This window comes from Drosophila persimilis, unplaced genomic scaffold (assembly GCF_003286085.1).
Source record: "Drosophila persimilis strain 14011-0111.01,24,50 unplaced genomic scaffold, DperRS2 tig00000002-arrow-pilon, whole genome shotgun sequence".
NCBI classification, from domain to species: domain Eukaryota; kingdom Metazoa; phylum Arthropoda; class Insecta; order Diptera; family Drosophilidae; genus Drosophila; species Drosophila persimilis.
The window spans coordinates 18,803,813-18,822,139 of record NW_020825289.1 but is presented as its reverse complement, the minus strand read 5'-3'; the positions used below and the strand labels follow the sequence as shown (position 1 = coordinate 18,822,139).

General features: G+C 45.3%; 1 protein-coding gene across 8 annotated transcripts; it reads right to left on the bottom strand.

Annotated features, from left to right (window-relative positions):
• Nucleotides 1–5: 5 nt before the first annotated feature.
• Nucleotides 6–18,040, bottom strand: LOC6592953 (matrix metalloproteinase-14). 8 transcript variants are annotated; one of them, XR_003408547.1, is made up of 7 exons: nucleotides 17,858–18,040; nucleotides 12,314–12,529; nucleotides 5,247–5,650; nucleotides 4,269–5,187; nucleotides 4,113–4,191; nucleotides 1,249–1,600; nucleotides 900–967 (listed from the first exon to the last, which is right to left on the bottom strand). XR_003408547.1 is itself a non-coding variant. In XM_002017660.2 (6 exons), the coding sequence occupies exons 2-6, from the start codon at nucleotides 12,473–12,475 to the stop codon at nucleotides 807–809; spliced, it is 1,821 nt and encodes a 606-aa protein (XP_002017696.2). In that variant the 5' UTR covers nucleotides 12,476–12,529; nucleotides 17,858–18,040; the 3' UTR covers nucleotides 6–806. The 8 variants fall into 8 exon arrangements, 6 of the variants coding, with proteins under 6 accessions (XP_002017696.2, XP_026842762.1, XP_026842761.1 ...); XR_003408546.1 differs by having other exon boundaries at nucleotides 904–970; XM_002017660.2 differs by lacking the exon at nucleotides 1,249–1,600 and having other exon boundaries at nucleotides 6–970; nucleotides 4,020–4,191.
• Between the last annotated feature and the right edge of the window lie 287 nt (nucleotides 18,041–18,327).

Sequence of the window (18,327 nt, the reverse complement as noted above, 5' to 3'; positions counted from 1 at the left end):
ATAATAATACGTAAATTAAATAATATTTCGGTTTTAAATATTAAACCCGAACAAATATCGCTTAACGGACTGGCTTAAATATCACTTATAAAATATTCAAATGTACTCGATGATGATATGGGTCGTCCAGTCAAGTCAAGTCAAGTCAATTCAAGTCACTTTTTGTTCAATCAAAAACTTAAAACACTGATACTATAGTTTGCAGTAATGTTGTTACACAGCTTTAAGAACTTTAAGAACTGAAGCTCGGGCTTCTTAGTATTCCGTGTTCCACGTGCAGACATTAACAATTATATCTAAACTAAATTACATTTAACATAGGTCGAATCGTTCATTTGATGTTTTAACGTTTGGTTTTCTCTCGAATTCCTGGCATATGGCTCGTTAAGTTTAATATCGCAATTTGTCATTACCAAAACAGTAGAATACAATAAGAACGTCTGCTATGACATGACTCCTGATTGGTTTTTGTCGTTTAGAATGCGGAATGTTATCAACTATTTTATTATATTTAAGGCTGATTTTATTTACACAACAACAAAGATATTTGATAAGGCACCTGTTTCACATGCTGATCGCTCAATTTACAATTGATATTCTGTTTGATTTCAATTTTTGTTGGGACTATTTTGATTTGCATTTCCTCTCATTGTATTCGATATGATGTTACGCATTTGAATTTCAAGCATTTTCGGTGTCCAACGTGCGGTAAAATTTTAGAAATTTTACTTGAGTTGTTTCGGCTTTCAGTTAGTTCAGTTTTCCTAAGTTCCTAAGTGTTTCGGAAAATGCTCTGCCTGGCTCTTTTAGCTAACAATCAGTTTGGAGATGAAGCACAACAGGATGGTGGAGATCACAGTGTTGACTGCCGAGCTGCCAGTCATCTGCGAAACGGACATGGCTCCGGAACCCGTACGCTCGGCCACTTCCGGTCCGATGGGCTCGTCGTTGCTTTGGTGATCGCCAACTGCTATGAAAAACGGGGCAATTTCCAAATTCAAGTTAGTTAAGCGAATAAATAGGCTAAAATTAAACGTTCTTAGGTGCATTGCATAGTGGACTTACATCTAAGCTAAAGATATTGTTGGATTAGGTGTTTGTTTTTTTTTTTGGTGGATTTTTTCTGGGAAGTTTGTGCGATTTTGAAAGTAGAAGCTCAACTTAGGAAAACGGAGTAGGATAATAAATGTAACTTAAGTAACTTAATGGGGGAGGGGGGGAAAATAAATAATAATTGATACAACATACTCTTCACTTCACTCTGTGCGCAAACGGATTTGAGTTCGTTTCATTTATTTGGTTTGGCTTGGCGTTTCGGCAGCGGCGCAGGTCTTGGGCGTGGCATGTTTTATATGTATGTTTATTTTTGTTTGTTTGTTCGGTTTTGTTCAGACAGAGATCACTCAAGCGATGGATGTACAAATGGTGTACGCTGTACAGTACAGCTGAATGCTGGACAAATCACACTTGGACAGGCTACACATTGACGATGGACAGAGCAGGGGCTGAGCACGAGGATATGGTATGATCCTCTAGAAGAACCTGTTCGTTAGGCTCCACATCCAGCCGGGCAGCACACCCTGATTCGTAACTTGCGGCACTACTTATATGGTTTCATAGGAACCGCAAGGAATTAAAAATGTATCATTTTTTTGTTTTTTTTTTTGTTTTGTGGGTTTCCCCAAAAATAACGAAATGAAAAGTGTAAAGAATAGCATAAATAAACAATTCAGCAAAAATATATACAAGTACATATATCATAATTGAAGCGTATGCTTTGTGGGCATGGCATGTGGTGGGGAGGGATGTGCTCATACAACTACGTAACAGTTTTCTTTTTTTTGCTTCGGTCAATCAATCGATCAAAGGCTGATGTCTACGCATGAATGTACAGTTTTGTTTGGAAAGAGAGTAAGAGGAGTACGTAAAAGGAAAATAACATGAGGAGCAGCATGGCGACTACAACTACACACACAAAAAAACGCACACAAAGGATGGAACAGAAACAGAAAAAGAAGTAGAAGCAGTAGCAGAGAGACAGAGAGAGTCAGAGAGAGTGGGGCGGCACATTCACTTTGTAATTCTTCTGCGGTGATGTGCCTGTGTGGGAGTGTATCTGTATCTGTATTTGTAATTGTATCTGTATCTGTGGTTCGTTCAGTTGTTGTTATATCTGTGTGCTGTTGGTGGTTAATGGTTCTTGTTTTTATATCCGCGTCTCTTAAAGCCTGCAAGAAATATATGTATATGTATATGTATATGTACATACAGACAAACATGACAATGACAAATACGAGTAGATTTCAAAAATTCGGCTTTTTTCGAATGCAAATTCAACGGTTATGGGCCAGGCACGTGCATGCAGTGTTAAGCGTGTGGCCTGCAGTAATACAAATGGCCGTTCGCTTTGTGGGTCATAACGGTGATTGTGATTCTGATTGTGGACCACATGCGATGTGGCCCACTATTGTCTCATGCAGGTGTAAATCTTTTGTTTGCTCTAGATTAGTGTTTAGTAAGTACATATTCAGTGGATTCATGCAATTAGAGGGGGCTGTGTGTGTTGTGGGGGTGTAAGTGTGGGGGCAGTGTTTAATTTGATCACAGGCGGAACGGGGGTGGTGGGGGGTTGGAGGGGTGGTTTCAACCAAGCCGTAGCCATTTTGAATTTTGTGCCGGTGGGGTGCCAAAATAAGGAAACAGTTACACTTCATTTCGGTTTACGCAAAAAGTGTTGCAAAATACCATAAACTACAGGATAACGATTTTAGTCTGGGGCCAGAGTGGATAAAGAATATTAATAATTAATAGTACCATATCTAGATAAATACTTAGTGCTACAGAACTAAATACATACGCTTAGACCATAGATAGGAAGGTGGTTTGGTAAGGGGTGGGGGCCATTGTGGTGTTTAACAGAATAGTGTTGTTAAAGTGTTTGCGTTAAGAGTGTTAGTAACCGAGGCTGCTATATATAGGTTCTATAGATTAATCAAGTTAGTTATAGTATGGTGCACATGCTAGGATAGGATCGTTGGCGAGGCGTTGAATGTTGCGGCTTATAAGCTAGGGAGATGGTTTTATCTGTTTTTTTGGTGGCTTTGATCTGGGATCCCGGTTAGTGAGACCGACTGACCAGTAGTTTGTTGTAGCTGCTGTTTTTTCTTGTTCTTGGTTTTTTCTTTGGGTTTTCAAACTGTAAGCAAGATATGGGATTATTTCCGGCTTTTCCTTAGTCTAAAAACTTTTTTTTTACATGGTATGCTTAAACTCAAATTCAAATACCGAAAGAAGACAGACAAAAGTTGGTTAGGTTTTGTTAATGGAAAAATTACATTAATTTCAATGTTAATAATACATTTTTGGTGTTAGTTTTAGTTTTTTGGTTAAAAAAATTGTTAATTACCGACTACCAAAACGAATAAAATTAAAAATGTTTGAATGAAGGTCAGTTAATGTTAGTTAAAATTGGTTAGAAATGTACAGAGTTCGAGGGAAAGTTCAGCTTGAGAACACCGAAACAAAACTAAAGTAAAACACCACAAAATATAAGAGAAAAATATATAATAAATTATACAAGAATACATATATATACATGATATATATATAGACTCTGAGAGATAGGGAGAGAGAGAGAGAAAGACATTGGACACAGACAGTTTAACAATTAGTTTTTTTGTTTTTATCTTCAATAAGAATTAAAATGTATTTCTTCCATAGGCAACAAAGACAAACACATTCAACTTGAGTAATAGACTAATTTCACTGCATAGATATAAACTTAATTAAACATACCATATAGATAGGATTTATAAACGTAATTCGGTCATTCCTTATAATCATTTCTTGACTCCTTAATTGCTTCACGCTAAGTAACAACTCACACAAGATTGCTATGAGATCTTTTTGACTTTACAGAGTTTGGGATTTCAATCTTGATTTCTGTATCGATTTCTATATCGATTTCTGTATCGATTTTTAGGCTCAAACAAAACTACCGCCGCGTCGGTCCCACTCACCTGCGTCCAAATCAAAATCACTATTACCATCATCGGCATGCGATACCATCGAGTGCTGTTCGTACTCAGAGTCCGAGCCCTCGACAATATTACCTGTGGACGAGGGCGTATTCTTGCAGCCGAACCACCAATGTGCCGTCGGTCTGGGGAAGGCGGGCGTGGCAGTGTCCACCTGCGTACGGAATGGATGGAATGTTGCAAATCATTAGATGATGAGATCCACTAGGGGACGGAGAATGGTATGCTTACCGCAAAGCGAGCATCGTGGAATCGATAGTACTTGTCGCCCTTGAAGAAGTACGTATAGCCGTTGGTGTACTTGAGCGCCGCGTCCAGGTTGTTGGGCACCCCCTCCCAGTTGGAGATGGGCTTGGGGTAGCTGGCCTTGACGGGCGGCCGCTTGGCGGGATCGAAGCGCCAGAACTTGCTGCCCTTGAAGAAGTAGATCTTGCCATTGCCTCCCCAGACCATGGCCGCGTCCAGATGATCGGGAATGCCGGTGAATCCCTCGCTGATCTCCTTGGGATAGACGCCGTCCATCTGTCGTCCCTGGTAGCGCCAGTACTGGGTGCCCTTGAAGAAGTACGTCTTTCCGTTCTTGTACGTGAAGGCGGCATCGATGTTGCCCGGCAGTCCCGGCCATCCCTTGGAGATGAGCTGGGGGTAGCCCTCCTCCACGGAGTCCGTGGTCAGCTTGTAGTACTTGTCGCCCTTGAAGGCGTACGTCTCGCCCTGGGCCGAGTTGAAGAGCGTATCGATCTTGGAGTCCTTGCAGATGCTGTCGTCCAGCGGCACCTTTGGTGGCGTAAACGAGGGGCGTTGCGTGCTGGGCGGGTAAGTATTGGTGGGCTTCAGCTGGTTGGTCTTCTTGCCATACAGCGACTGGATGGCCGCTTTGTCGTCGTCGTCCAGCCTGAACACAGGCTCGAAGCCGCGGTAGAAGGGCGCCATCAGAGCCGAGCTCTGGTCGGAGTGCGACAGGCCCAGGGAGTGTCCAAATTCGTGAGCCGCCACCTGGAACAGATTGGTGCCGCGGGGCGAGCCAATAGTCCACAGCTCTGCGTCGTCAAAGTGTGCATCGCCACCGAAAACGGGGAAGAAGGCGTGGGCCAAGGTGCCGCCCTGTCCATCGAAGGCATCGCCATCGCCATGCTCGCTCTCTACGAACCTGTGTGGAGAATCCATTGAGAAACCGGTCTGAAACGGACATCTGTGTATGACACTCACTTGATTTCGATGTGCACGGGGCCGGTGGTCTTCTTCGTGAAGGTCAGATCAGTGTCCTCGGACCAAACGGCAAAGGCGCGGCCAATCTCAGCATCGACATCCACGCGCTTCAACCGCTTGGGGTATTTGGAGACCTTGTAGGTGAGGTTCTTCACCCGCCAGCGACTGCCCTGCAGGGCATAGCGCTTCGAACGACTGTCGCCCGTGCCGACGCGATCCCTCACTCCGCAACGGGGCAGGGACATCAGCTTCAGGGTCTCGTCGTCCAGCTCGCCGGTAATGTTGAGGCCGGCAAAGTTCTGGAACTCCTGGATGGCGTTCAGCCATGTTGACTTGTCCTGGAGTCCACTGTTGGCAGGATTGCGGGCGGAGGCGGGCAGATAGCCGAACTGGGAGAGATACATCTGCAAGAAAGGAGGAAAAAAAGGGGACACAACGGTTGAATGACGGGCTGGCTGACAGCTCTGGCTGCAAGTGAAGATCAATGGGTTGCGGCGCCCCACCAGGGCGGCCGTCTTGATTTATGGCCATCCGATTATCCCGCTGCGGCTTCTATTTCTGCCTTGGCACTGGCATGTCCTGACAGTGCCTCTGACTCTGTCGCAGCTCTATCTGACTTGCATAATTTATGACTGCCACACTTGCTAATAATTTATATAAGACGGAGAGCGGAATAGAGCGGGGCAGTGGGGCGGAGGGGCGGAGGGGCGGAGTGGTCGGACAATCGAGTATATGGAAACGTATATGGAAACTACATTGCGACGTGACTGGCGGAGGTGTGAAAACTTCTTAATCGATCTCCGTCGGAGCATCGAGCATCGAGCATCGAGTATCCAGCATTAAGGAAGCGTTTCAATTACAACCTCTGGCTGACTAATTGAGAATTGTAACATTGAGAAATCGTATTAAAAAAGCAGCCGCTTGTTTGCCTATCAGGGAAGTGCACCGAACACCGTGGAGAACAATGCGAGGTTATCTTAACAGTTATCTCTTTATATAATACATATTACGTTTTGTCTAATTTTATTTTATTCGCTGTAGCTGTCCGACCAATTACAACGGCAAATTGTGTTACAAGCAGTCGGTCCGACGGAGACGGACGGGGTCTGTCTGTCGGCCAGAATCGAGAACCGAAACGGAGAAAACGGAGAAAAACATTGTGTGTACAATTTGGCATGTGGATCAGGTCTCCATTCCGTTTATGTGTCGCACATTCTTAATGACACCGCCATATGTACTGTATAATGATTTGCCGAATCTTGCATAATGCCAGCTGACTGTTAATTTAATTATACGCGTATATTCATTCCGAGGAAGTAAACATTGGGTTTATCGCATAAGTATGCATAGCCGGGTCTCAGTGCTCTGCCAGAACCTCTCGCTCAATAATCTTGTGGTCTTCTGGGTGGGTAATCCACTGATCAGCTGACAACAGTCCGCCCCCGGGCCCGGGTCTCGCCCAAAGGTAAACGAACTTTCCTGGGTCTGTGGTAAACAAATGCAGGGTTCAACTGAGAAGGCAATGCAAGTCCCATCCCGCTTGTGAATCGATGCGAGAACTCAGAGCAAACTGACACATTTAGGACTGGCACTCGAGCTGGGATTGACTCATCTCCCGCAATGACCTTAGGAATGCCTCTTTATGTAATTAACATAATTATTCGCTTGACTTCTGTGGCGAGCCCACAGAATGCTGAACACCTTCCTCCGGGGCAGGCACGCTTCGCTTGATTACAGAACTTGTGTGCGGCTCTCCATTGTGGGGAAAAGCGTTATGTCTGTGGCGTGACTCCGATGCACCTTTTGTCATAGAGCAAACAGCTCGACCCAGCTGGAGGGCGATTGCAAGGCATTGTTCTGGACTCAAACGAGAGCTCTTTCGGGCCTTAATACCCCCCCTCCACTACCGACTATCTCTCTGTCCATCGATAAGATAACTTCATTTGGCAACAAACAAAAGACACTCAATGCCTCCCATCTGTCAGTCAGAAATTGACTCATTTCGTGACGCATTGTTCTTTGGCTCTCTCTGTCTCTCTCTCTGGCTGGACAGGTTTTTGTGGATTCGCAGTGTGTGCGTCACAGGGCAAGCGGAAGTCGGGGATAGAACGGAAATGGCCCGATTTTATACGGTATTTTTTTTTGGGAGTCATCGATACAGTTCCCCCTACCCCCGCACCTGCCGATTAGCTCGTTAGATGCATCCGCATGCATATCGATTGAGATTTACGTGCAGTTGCATGTGATCACTGGGGGAGACACCGTTCTGGGATGCATCGTGTGCTCCATGACCATGCAAATCATTGAAAATTACACAGGTTTCCAAGGGGGGGGCCTGGGGCCTGGGGCCTGGGGCCACGAGCTGTTGCGGGTCACGTTTCAGAGGGCGTTGAAATTGCACTTCAATTTATTATTGGACATTGACACAAATTTGTTGTGCTGCTTTGGATAATAACAAGCATTTCAATGCTGGCCAAAATGTCAACACAGAACGGCTCCAACCACGCCCCATCACACTCTGCATACGAGTATATCCACAGTCGCTGTGGATACCTGACCCGTGTGTCTATTCAGTAGTATAGTCGTATGGTTTGACCTGCTTGCCTGGTTTACTTGGACAGAGAGCTGAACTTGCAGGAGGAAATGCCCCAAAGGGGGCTTGCAACTGCGCTGTGTGTGTGTGTGTGTGTGTGTCTGTGTTGGCTCTGTAATGTATGCTACACTGAAGTAGGACTCCAAGCATGAAACTTAAGCCACAAATACAACTGCAGTACAACCTTCAAATATTTAACACAATTTGCTGGCGCAAAGTTTGCAACTTAATTCGATTTCGAAAGGCAAATGGGAGTGGAACACAGTGGAGGAGGTTGGAGAATGGCCCCTGAATGTGTAGCTACTGGGAGTCAATGAACTTTCGATTCGATTCGAACAGTTCTTCCCTGGGATTGTGGGCGTCTTCGCCGCCTTGTACACTTCCGTCAGAAACAAGACCAGGACATGCATAAATTATAAACAGAATCGGTGTACGAGTCGTGTATACAAGTATACAAGGAACGACTACAAATTGATGGGAAAATTATAGCTTGTTCGAGTGAAAATTTCTTGGTGGCCCACGCTTTCCGTTTTTCGGGGGGTGGGTGCGTGCCCAGTTTACGTTCCGAATGTGGGTCATTCAGGTCGTTGACTTTCGCCTTTCGCCTTTCACCTTTCCCCCTGTGCCCCCGCACACCACAAATAAACCTAGACCTAGTTGCACAAATATTTGCGTGGGGCAACCACGTGCATAAGCGAAAGTGTCGCCGCCAATTACAGGCCAATGGATGAGGTTTTTCCTTTTTCCCACAGCAATTGCAGTTGATTCCCGGCCTAGCAAACGCGTTTAACTTGTTTTAACTGTTTTTTACTTAACGATTACATCATTATCCACTAAACAGACCCCTGGCCAGCCCCCATTGGGCGGTGGCGGGTGGCGGGTGGCGGGGGGGAGTCTAAGCGCAGGCGCCTCATTTGGCTGCCAGGCGGCATGGCATTTCTTTTTGACGCACCGCACTCAACTGGCTTGGCTCTCTCTATAACGAGGAGACTGAGCAGATGGAAAAAGAAACCGAAATCAAAGGAAAACAGAAACTGGGCCAACTCGAGGCTTAAATCCAGCTTTAAGTTGTATAACATTTACAATTTGTTTTAGTTGGGGCTTAGAGTGAGTCGAGAAATCATTTTAATTGAAAGAATTTCCAAGTCAAGTAGCTGTCGATGGCAAACAACTCGCAACGAAAGGATTGTTTATACTTTGATTCATAAATATTGTATTTATCGTGGAGCCATGGTGGATGGGAGGTGGATTCGATCCGTTAATGGATGTCCAGGGACTGAATACTTGAACGCCACTTAACATGTGATTATAACTGAATAACTAATGAATTTTCCCTACATATCTGATAATATCTACAAGTATCAATCCGTATAAGTTTTCCATGACATTTACTTGGGCTGAGAATGGGAAAGGCAAAGTAGGGGAAACCTTCCATAAAATATTTGACATTTCCACCGACACACACCGCTCGAAGGTGGCTCCGTCTCTGACACATACACCTCGCTACCACCACCCTTGCCACACTTTTTCAGCCACTTTTTGTGGCCTGTGGCTAATTCACTTGGCGATAAATAAGCGTCAAGATGCGAAGATAACCGGCCAGGCCAAAACAAAAAAAAAGGTGAGTCGTTTTTATGCAAAAGTCTGGCAAAAAAAGGATTTCATTGCTGTGTTCCTATTCCTATTCCTATTCCGGATTCCGATTCCTGTTTGGGCTGTAATGGAGGCAGTTACTTTTTTTTTGTTTATGGCGAGACGCGTGAAATGCCAAGCGATAGACGACGACCTTAGAGGAGTGCCTGTCTGAAAAAGGATGTTGGCGCAGCAAAAACTATCATTTGTTTGCCCGTGTGGCAAGGTTGCTGCAACCGTGTTTGGCTATCCTTTGTGCGGCGGCACCTCGCGAAGGTCGCACGCAACTTTGTTCATAGGCAAATCAATCAAACTTGGCAAAAAGTACATAAATACCAGCCAACTTTGCTGTCGGTAGAGTTTATCGATTCGTTTGCCTAACGGGGGGAAATGAGTCCCGAAGTGTGGGTAAGTGCGAATTAGCCTGGCTGCTTGGCAGGGGTGACGCACGCTGAAGCTTCCCCCTGCCCCAGCCCCAGCCACAGCCCCAGCTCCTTGGCTTGGATTTAGTTATAATTAGCCCGGGAGTAGAGTTTTGCCCGAGTTGCCCGAATACATATGACGAATCTGGAGTCTGTGGCCCGCGCTCATTTCAATTTCCTTCATTGTTAATTAACCTCTTGACAGTACGAATAATGTGCGAGGCGGGACTTGTGGATGGTTTTGGCTGGGGGGGAGGGCATTTCGTCGTCTCCCTAGAGCGCTAGGAAAGTGACTCAATCTTTTTCACTCGTATACATATATGCAACAGTAGAGCCTAACTCTATTCCCTGTTTAGATCTGATCGGATCAGATCTAATCAATGATTTGTTGCACTTTGCGGAATATTAATCGCTAACAAGAGAATTGGCGGAGATTCAGCGAATCACGACTTCCCCATCGGTGGTCTCTGTGATTTGCATTCCCCTGGAGATTTATTAGAAAAAGCTTTGAGGAAGAGAACAAAGGCGGGCGGCCACGGGAGAGAGGGGGGGGCACAGAGGCACAAATGGAGCCGCACGTCAGTCGTCAGCGGCTGGACTGTCGCCTTAGCTGGTTTTGGGGCGACTGGCCAACGACAACGAGCCAAGTTACTGGCAACGCACCCAACATATCAATTAGCCAGATCGCTCACTGGCTGACCAGAGAGTTACGTAAAGCCCAGGCAAAACACTGGACTGGACTGAACTCAAATAAAACACAATGTTAAGCACGCGCTCATGCGTGCTGGTGCAGAATGTTCAGTACTGTTTCTGTTTCAGAATCAGAATCAAATCGATTCTGAGCGATTTTCAAAGGTTCCAGGGAAGGGGAACTCGCAGTCGTCTCTGGATAGCTGGATATCTGGGGAGAGGTGCTGGGTACACACGTAAATGGCTAATCAGGAAGTTTCACTACAGGTGCTCGTGCCCCTATAAAAGTGTTTATGCCAGCCGTCCCTTCGCCCCCGCCCCTCGTTTAGTTAATGCCTTTCGATTCTCCATTAATTTATGCAAGTCTGCGGCTACCAAACGTGATTAGCTTCGGGTAGATAGATCGAAGTGCAGACGTGCCGCAGCTTTGGCCGTTGCTGAATTTGTAAATGGAAATTTTCAGGGGGGGGTAAGCAGCACTCTTGACAAGCAATTAAGCGGAGATAAATATTTATAATAATTAGCTGGGAAAACAAGTTTTTTTTGGGGGGAAGAAGATCCAAGAGAGCGGGAATTCTATACCCAGTTCCTACAATTCTTTGCAGAGGAGTTTCGGGTGGAGTTTGCCTCAACTGAAACACATTCGACATTCATTCATGTTTGAATGTTCAGAGTGGAAATCCAATCGTAATCAATAGCAGTGTTTTCTTGGGAATGCCTCTCCCTAGAGGGATTCGCCCATTGAATTGAACGGAATGCATTGGAATCGATTAGTCCGGGGGCGGGGGCGGTGTGGCCCAGTCAAGGGCGTGAGATTTTCCCTTGGGGGGAAGGTGCAGCGGTGCACAAGTCCACGTTTTCCATAGACCAATGTCACGAACGATAACGATAACGATAAACGGACTGCAATTAGCCAATGTGCATGCATTTTCTGAAAACCACCAACAAAGGCTAAGGCCAGAGTCAGAGCCAGAATCAGAGGCAGACCCAGTCCCCAGTCCCAGTCCCCCAGCCAGACCAACATGTGAGTGGAATACAAATTTGTGTTGACATGCGATGCGCGTGAGCCTGTTGCACAGTCACACACAGCCATATATCACATATGTTCGTATCACATATATATAGGTATATGTGCATATATGGAGTATTGTTCAGTTTAGTGTAAAATTAAGTATAATTTCCGAATGCAGCCAACCCCGAAAATCAACGCTCGCCAGAGCTCTGAGCGCCTGGCACGTTTGTCATGCAAATCGGAAGTAAAGTTGCAAATTATATAAAATAATATATATATGCCTACGCTTTATAGAGATACAGAAAGAGTGTGAGAGAGAGCCGGACAAAGCGGGTGTCCCGTGCAGTTAACTGTCACCTCACAAGTGCAACAAACCCCCACCTCAGCCCCCTCTGTCCTGGTCTCTTATCACAAAAAATGATTCATTACTCGGCAGGGTATATATATTTTTCCTGATCAATTTTTTGCTGTGCTCGGCGCCCTTTGCGCCCTTCCTATGTTTTCATTTTTCATTTAATTTTTTATTTCTGGATTGCATGCCTTCCATTTGATGGTTTTCCAGGAGGAAATAAATGCATTATATACCGTTTTTTCCTTTATATGAATTGCAAATGAGTTGGAAAAACGTTCGATTTAATTTAACAATTTGATGGGAATTATTCAGCAGAAATGGATTTTCTAGTTATGGAATTATGGATTTAATGAATTATTTACTCACCTCGGCCTGTGTGGTGGTGGATACTGGAGCCGCCTGCACTGCCGCCAAAATGGAGAGCAGGGTGCCTACGGCTATGAACACTGAACTTTGGCAGTTGGACATTTTGTTGCTTTTGCTTTCGCTGTTGGTAGTTGTAGTTCTCCTTCTAATTGTCGTGTACATGTACAAAAGTTCCACTTGCACTCGTGCTGGGGGCGCACTTTGAACTTTATATCACTGCAAAATGGGGAACAATGGGAAACGAGAACGTGGAGAAAAGGTCAATTAATATTTCATAAAGCAAAGGAGAGTAATAAAGCACCAGGCACAGACAGTCCCATGTCCACACCGGTCCTCGCCAGAGCAGACCAGGCCAAGTACAAGTGCAAAAGGGCGAACGGAAGTCGTGTCCAACTCGTGCCAGCAGATTTCCCCCTGCCAAGTGCCAACAGGTTGAATGTGGCACACATTCTCTGTGGCAGGCGGAACGACAAACGGAAGTTGCCGGCGTTGCAAGCAGCGCATGGCCGGGGATAGTAGAGGGAGCAGACGAAGACGAAGGCTCTTTATAGTACTCAAAGTCGTAGTAAAAAATAGTAAAACCTGAGTATTTCTACTCGAGCCCTGGCAGGCCACTTATGACGCTCTTGACATGGAGAAAATAAAACCAGATACCCTCTCGAAAGGAGAATAGAGGAACTGAACATTCAGATGATATCTGTATAGTATAGAGACCTCATCCGATCAACAGACTCTATCACCAATTAGTTTATACTCGTAGTTGTATTTATGATTATTTCCACCCTCACTTTTACGATGTGAATAATGGTCTTTATGTTGGGGACAACAAACTGAAATCCACCTTTAGTACACCATCATCATCAGGCCCCATTAGGTGTACTTCTTATCGTCACAAATATTTGCAGAGGCTCTTCCCTAATCTCAGCCGCAAGAGCATTACGGATTCGTTGAGCTGTCCTGTCGCTGCTGTTGATAGGATAGATATATGTAGAAAGTCATGCGGTCATGCGGCTCTTGGACGTAATAAACGATTCGTGTAAGTTTAGACTCCAATTAGAATTTTATTTTAGACAGCGCCTATGGTAAATACCAGCTCGGCCGTAACTGTAAAAGGAGCCCGCTCGGTTTATTATGTGATATTTGATTTGGTAAAAATAGTTTTCCCCTACGATGATGTTGACCCAGTCACGGCCACGAGACAAATGCCAGCGACAGTCGGCAACAGAATCGGACAAATGGGCTTTATCAACAACGGTTATGTTTATGACGATGTTTACCGGCCGAGATCGGCGGGATTTGCCATACACCTATGCTGATCCGACTCAGGCATTCACCTCCTCCTCCTTGGGGGAGAACCAGCACGCTGCGTGTGACATCAGCGCAAATGACAGGGCGGAAAGTGCGATAAGTCAGTGCGATATCAAGTATACGCCAAGTGGCAACGGTTAGGGTCTACAAACAAGGTATGAATGTACATATATGGCTGGTATACTTCTATATACAAGTTAAGTCTGCCCTGGCAGCGATGGTTGGCTGTTGTGGGGGCTGGCTGGGCCAACACAATGGCAAACTCTCTCTTTATACTCTGCAATTAGCGGCGTGATCTGCCCAAATGATCATATAAATATATATAATAGATGTGTTTGCATCTGCTCCATTGCTCTCACTCTCTCTGCTGTGAACTTGACTTATCTGATTGTAACAATTTTGGTTAAAGCAATACCATAAACAATTTTCATTTTGGGCAAATGTTTCGCTCGGGTTGAAGGTCGCCCGGTTGACAGTTTAAGGTTGGCTCCGTTTGGTTAACTCCGCTGATGGGTTGAAGGGTGGGGCTGTGGCTGGGGCTGGGGCTGGGGCTATGGCTGTGGGGTCGCCATAACAATGAACGCATTTCATTGTTTGTTAGATCAATATGAGCGAAATTCGAGTGCCTTCAGTGGGGGAAATTGCATTATGCTCGAAAGTTTTCCCTGCCTGCGGCTTCCCCCTCCCCACCCTTCCGCTTTTATCGGAATCGTTACGTATACGACATGTGGAGCATGTGCGAGTGTATGCGCCTGAATTGGGTCATAAAGAAGAGTTCGTTTAATGGCTGATAAGCTTGATTTGGCCAACTGCTAACCGGTTTCTCGTTCCTCTCAATATTCTTCTGAATTTTGGCCGAGTCGAAATTCTTTCATCGAGAAATGAGTGACTCAAAGTTGTTGTCGTTTCGGAATCTAATTAGATGCAAAAAGATTTCGATTCTAACCAGTTTCGTCCAACTCTTGGGCTTCTCTCTCTCTCTCTATGTCTCTCTATCGATCGCTCTGGCGTCTTTGGCTATTGAAAAATACCCTGGAATTACCGACAATTACTCAACCCGACAATAAATTCCACTTGATATAGCCTTTTGGCATTGTTCACCTTATCAGCCGACAAGAGCCCGTGCATACATGCATATATGCTCGGCGATAAGATATGATTGGGCTTGGCTGGGAGTTATGCTCCGGCCCAAGTGATTTAACAATTATTTTGGTGTATGAGTCGCGTCCACACGCCGAAATCAATAAATATGTGTCCGAGGTGTTCAGAACTTGACCTTAGTGATATGGCCCGGGCCCAACTATATTTCGATTGTGCAAGAAGACTCATTACGAAACTAAAATCCAAATCGGAATCGAATTCAAGTTCACTTCCAAGTGGAGTGCATAAAGTGGGACTGGGACCGGGCCCGGGCACTGGGGAATTAGGCCTGATGAATGGGCTGATTTATCAGCTTGGTCTCTTGTCTTGACCTTTCAATTGAGTGCGTGTGAGATGTGGTGGGGTGGATGTGGGGTCTGTGGATGGTAGTTTCTGCTGGCGGCACTCGATGCAGTCACAGATCATTGAACTATTGTTGCTGCCTTTGTTGGCTGCTTGCAACACTTACAAATTAATTAATTAGCTTTTTTGTTGCTTTTTGTAGCTGCTGTCGTCGTCGTTGTTTCTGTTTCTGTTGCTGTTGTTGCGTATTCCACTGTGGGCGTTTTCATCAGCTCTGGATGTGTCGTTGTTTATTATTTATTACGCCAGTCAGCCAATCCTTTTGTCTCTACTCTTGTCTCTTTATGTCTGACTGTGGCTCTGGATCTGGACGAGAAACTGCACTAATTGCTCGCTGACATTTTCCGGCTATTGTATTTCCGCGAAATCAAAACTCAAAACTCAAAACTCAAAACTGAACTGCGTAACGGTTCACTTTTCGACTCCGGTACGGTCTCCGATCTTGTTCCTTAAAATATTTTCAAATCTTTTCAATACATTCGTTGGTTGGATTCTTGAACTCGAACTTCGTTTCGGTCTCTCGCCGATAAACACACAACACATCCGCTCTGGGCACCGCGCAAAAAACAAGTGATCTTCGGCCAGCGGCGGGGGCCAACGACAACGACAACGACAACGACTGCTCTGCTCTGCTCCGCCCGATCGGTCGGGTGAGCTTTTGAAGCTCTGCGGAAAGCTCTTTGGCAGAGCAGAGCTGTTCGCTGTTCGCTGTTCGCAGAGCTATGCTAACAGCTGAGTGTGGGGATTCCGTTGCTGGGGGGAGGCGGTAAACCTGTTGCCAATAATCGAAGTTGATCTCCCCCTTCGCCCTCAGCCTCAGCCTTAGCCGCTCCCTGCCGCTCTGTCTCTGCGGGAGGGGGGAATGAGTAACGCGTTTTCTTGGAATCATCAACATGTGTCATACGTCGCCGGGTCGGGTCCAGCAAACAGAGGCAGCAGAAGCCTCCACAGTGGCGATTGACAGTTTATCTTGAAGTTTAGCGTTTCCCCCTTGAGACACCCACCGCTGGCTAAAGTAAACTGTAAAACTCAAGACTCTTTGAATCTGTTGAATTTCCGTTGTGGTCGTTGTGGTGGCCACGCCCCTTCAAACGAGTAACGCCTATTCAGAAATTTATGAATGAATCTGCGCTTTGGTATCCCCCGTCGCCAATCGATTTCTCAATGAATGAACGAACGAGTCGAGTGAGTAATGCGTAAGCAAATAAACTTTCCGGGGCGCTAATTAACCCAATCCGTGGCACACGTCTGCCAATAAGATCTATTCGAATGTGTTCCCAGAATCCATGATAAAATTTCGTGTAGTACTATTCCATCCTCCCATTACCAGCAATTGTGTGCAATTGCAGTGACTCAGAGGCTCGTAAATTGGTACCTAAGCGCAAAAAAGATCTAATAATCTCTTATGTGACGATCGTTTACAGACCGAAGGTTCAGTTGGACCTTGGAGCTGACTGAAAAAGAGCAACTGACTTGTAAATTGTATACTCGTTTAATAATTGACAGTTTTTGTACCCTTGCAGTGGGTATGATGAATAATAATATGCCACAACTGCTGTATCACTGTATACTAGTTCTACGATCGTTGATATCCCACAAGGGTATCTGAAGAGTCGCGCCACAATGCCAGTGCATCTTTCTTGGTTCTTAACGATTCACGACAAGACGGGAAGCGACACAAAGCCTGGGCTGATTCTGCCATTTGTTCATGGACCCTCTGGAACTGGCCTGGTCTCCGACCCCCAACCGCCACTCCTCCGCCTCTTTACTGGGTTCTGGGCTCTCTATATCCACACAACACCATATCGTATCTTGCCTGCTGTTATGGCCATGGACAAGTTGTTGTCCCCGCCTGCTGTGATGCAGTTTCCAGTTGCTGTCCTCCCCTCCGCCGCAGTCTGTCTTCATAGGAACAATGAAATATTTATGGGCTTCTTCTGCCTTTAATGACAACTATTTATGGTATTTTTAGACCACTCTCCCCTCAGAACTCTGCGCATCGAGTTTGTTGCCTTCGACCGAAAGATAAATGAACTTTTTCGAACCAAATTTTTGCATTGAAAACTGCCTTTGAACTGTGGACGATGAACGATGAAGCGAATCAAACCAAGCAGAACATTCTATATGTTCATGTACAAAATTGTCATATAGATTAGGAAAATAATGCTAATTGTAGGGGAATATTTTATGTACTCGCTTATGCATCTGAACAGTATGTATTCGAGTCTATGGCTCGACTTTGAGTGCGAAAAACTATTTCTAAAACTCAATCACGTCACGGTCAGGCTTGGATACTCGTTTGGCAAGCGATATATGAAATATTTGATGTACCCATAATTATATACATACATACCGACATACATATGTATGTATATACGAGTATGTCAATATTTATCTCTGTTTTGTATAGCCTATGAATTAGAATTTTACAATGCGTCTACGTGATGACTGTTGGGGCTTGAATGGCAGAGAAACAGGCAAAAGGCCAATGTCAAATGGCAGACAAAACAGATCGAAATATTTCCCAGAGTTCAATATTGAAGATCCCATGGCGGAGTAGCTCCAGCCCAAGAGTGAGTGGGTGAGTGACTCACCACTTACCACAAAATACACTCAAAAACTTTCGTTAATTGAGTAAACACACAATTTGCATAAATAATCAAGTCGCCTGCACGGGTCGTCTACACAAATATTGCACAGAAAGTTTTTGTTTTTTGTCTTAAACTTTATCACCTGTTATCTTGCTCCGATGGCGATTAGATCTTGCGGGTAGTTAGATAAGAGGCAATCGTAGTCGTGCACTCATACTCTCATTCACTCACTCACACTCGCTCGCAGGGGCTACGGTTGCGGAATATGCACTTTATTCACACTGCCTGTTCGAATATTCGCCCGACTCAAACGGTTAGTCCCAAGACGTTGGCAGAGGACGAGCGGCGCGACCGTTTCAAAGCACGTTTCGTATACGACTCACTGGGGCTGGGCGCTACTTCTACTTCTGTGGCTGTGCCTGTGCCTGTGGCTGTTGTGGCAGCGAAAATATGTCTGCTTCTGCCGCTGTGTGTGCCATGGGTGTGTTCGTGTGTGTCTAATGGCTATAACTAAACCTGTACCTGAACCTATACTCGTACGTGTGTATGCCCCGTGTGGAGGTGTCTGTGTGGCTTCTTATTTACGAGTCACGCGAATAGCAATAATAAAGC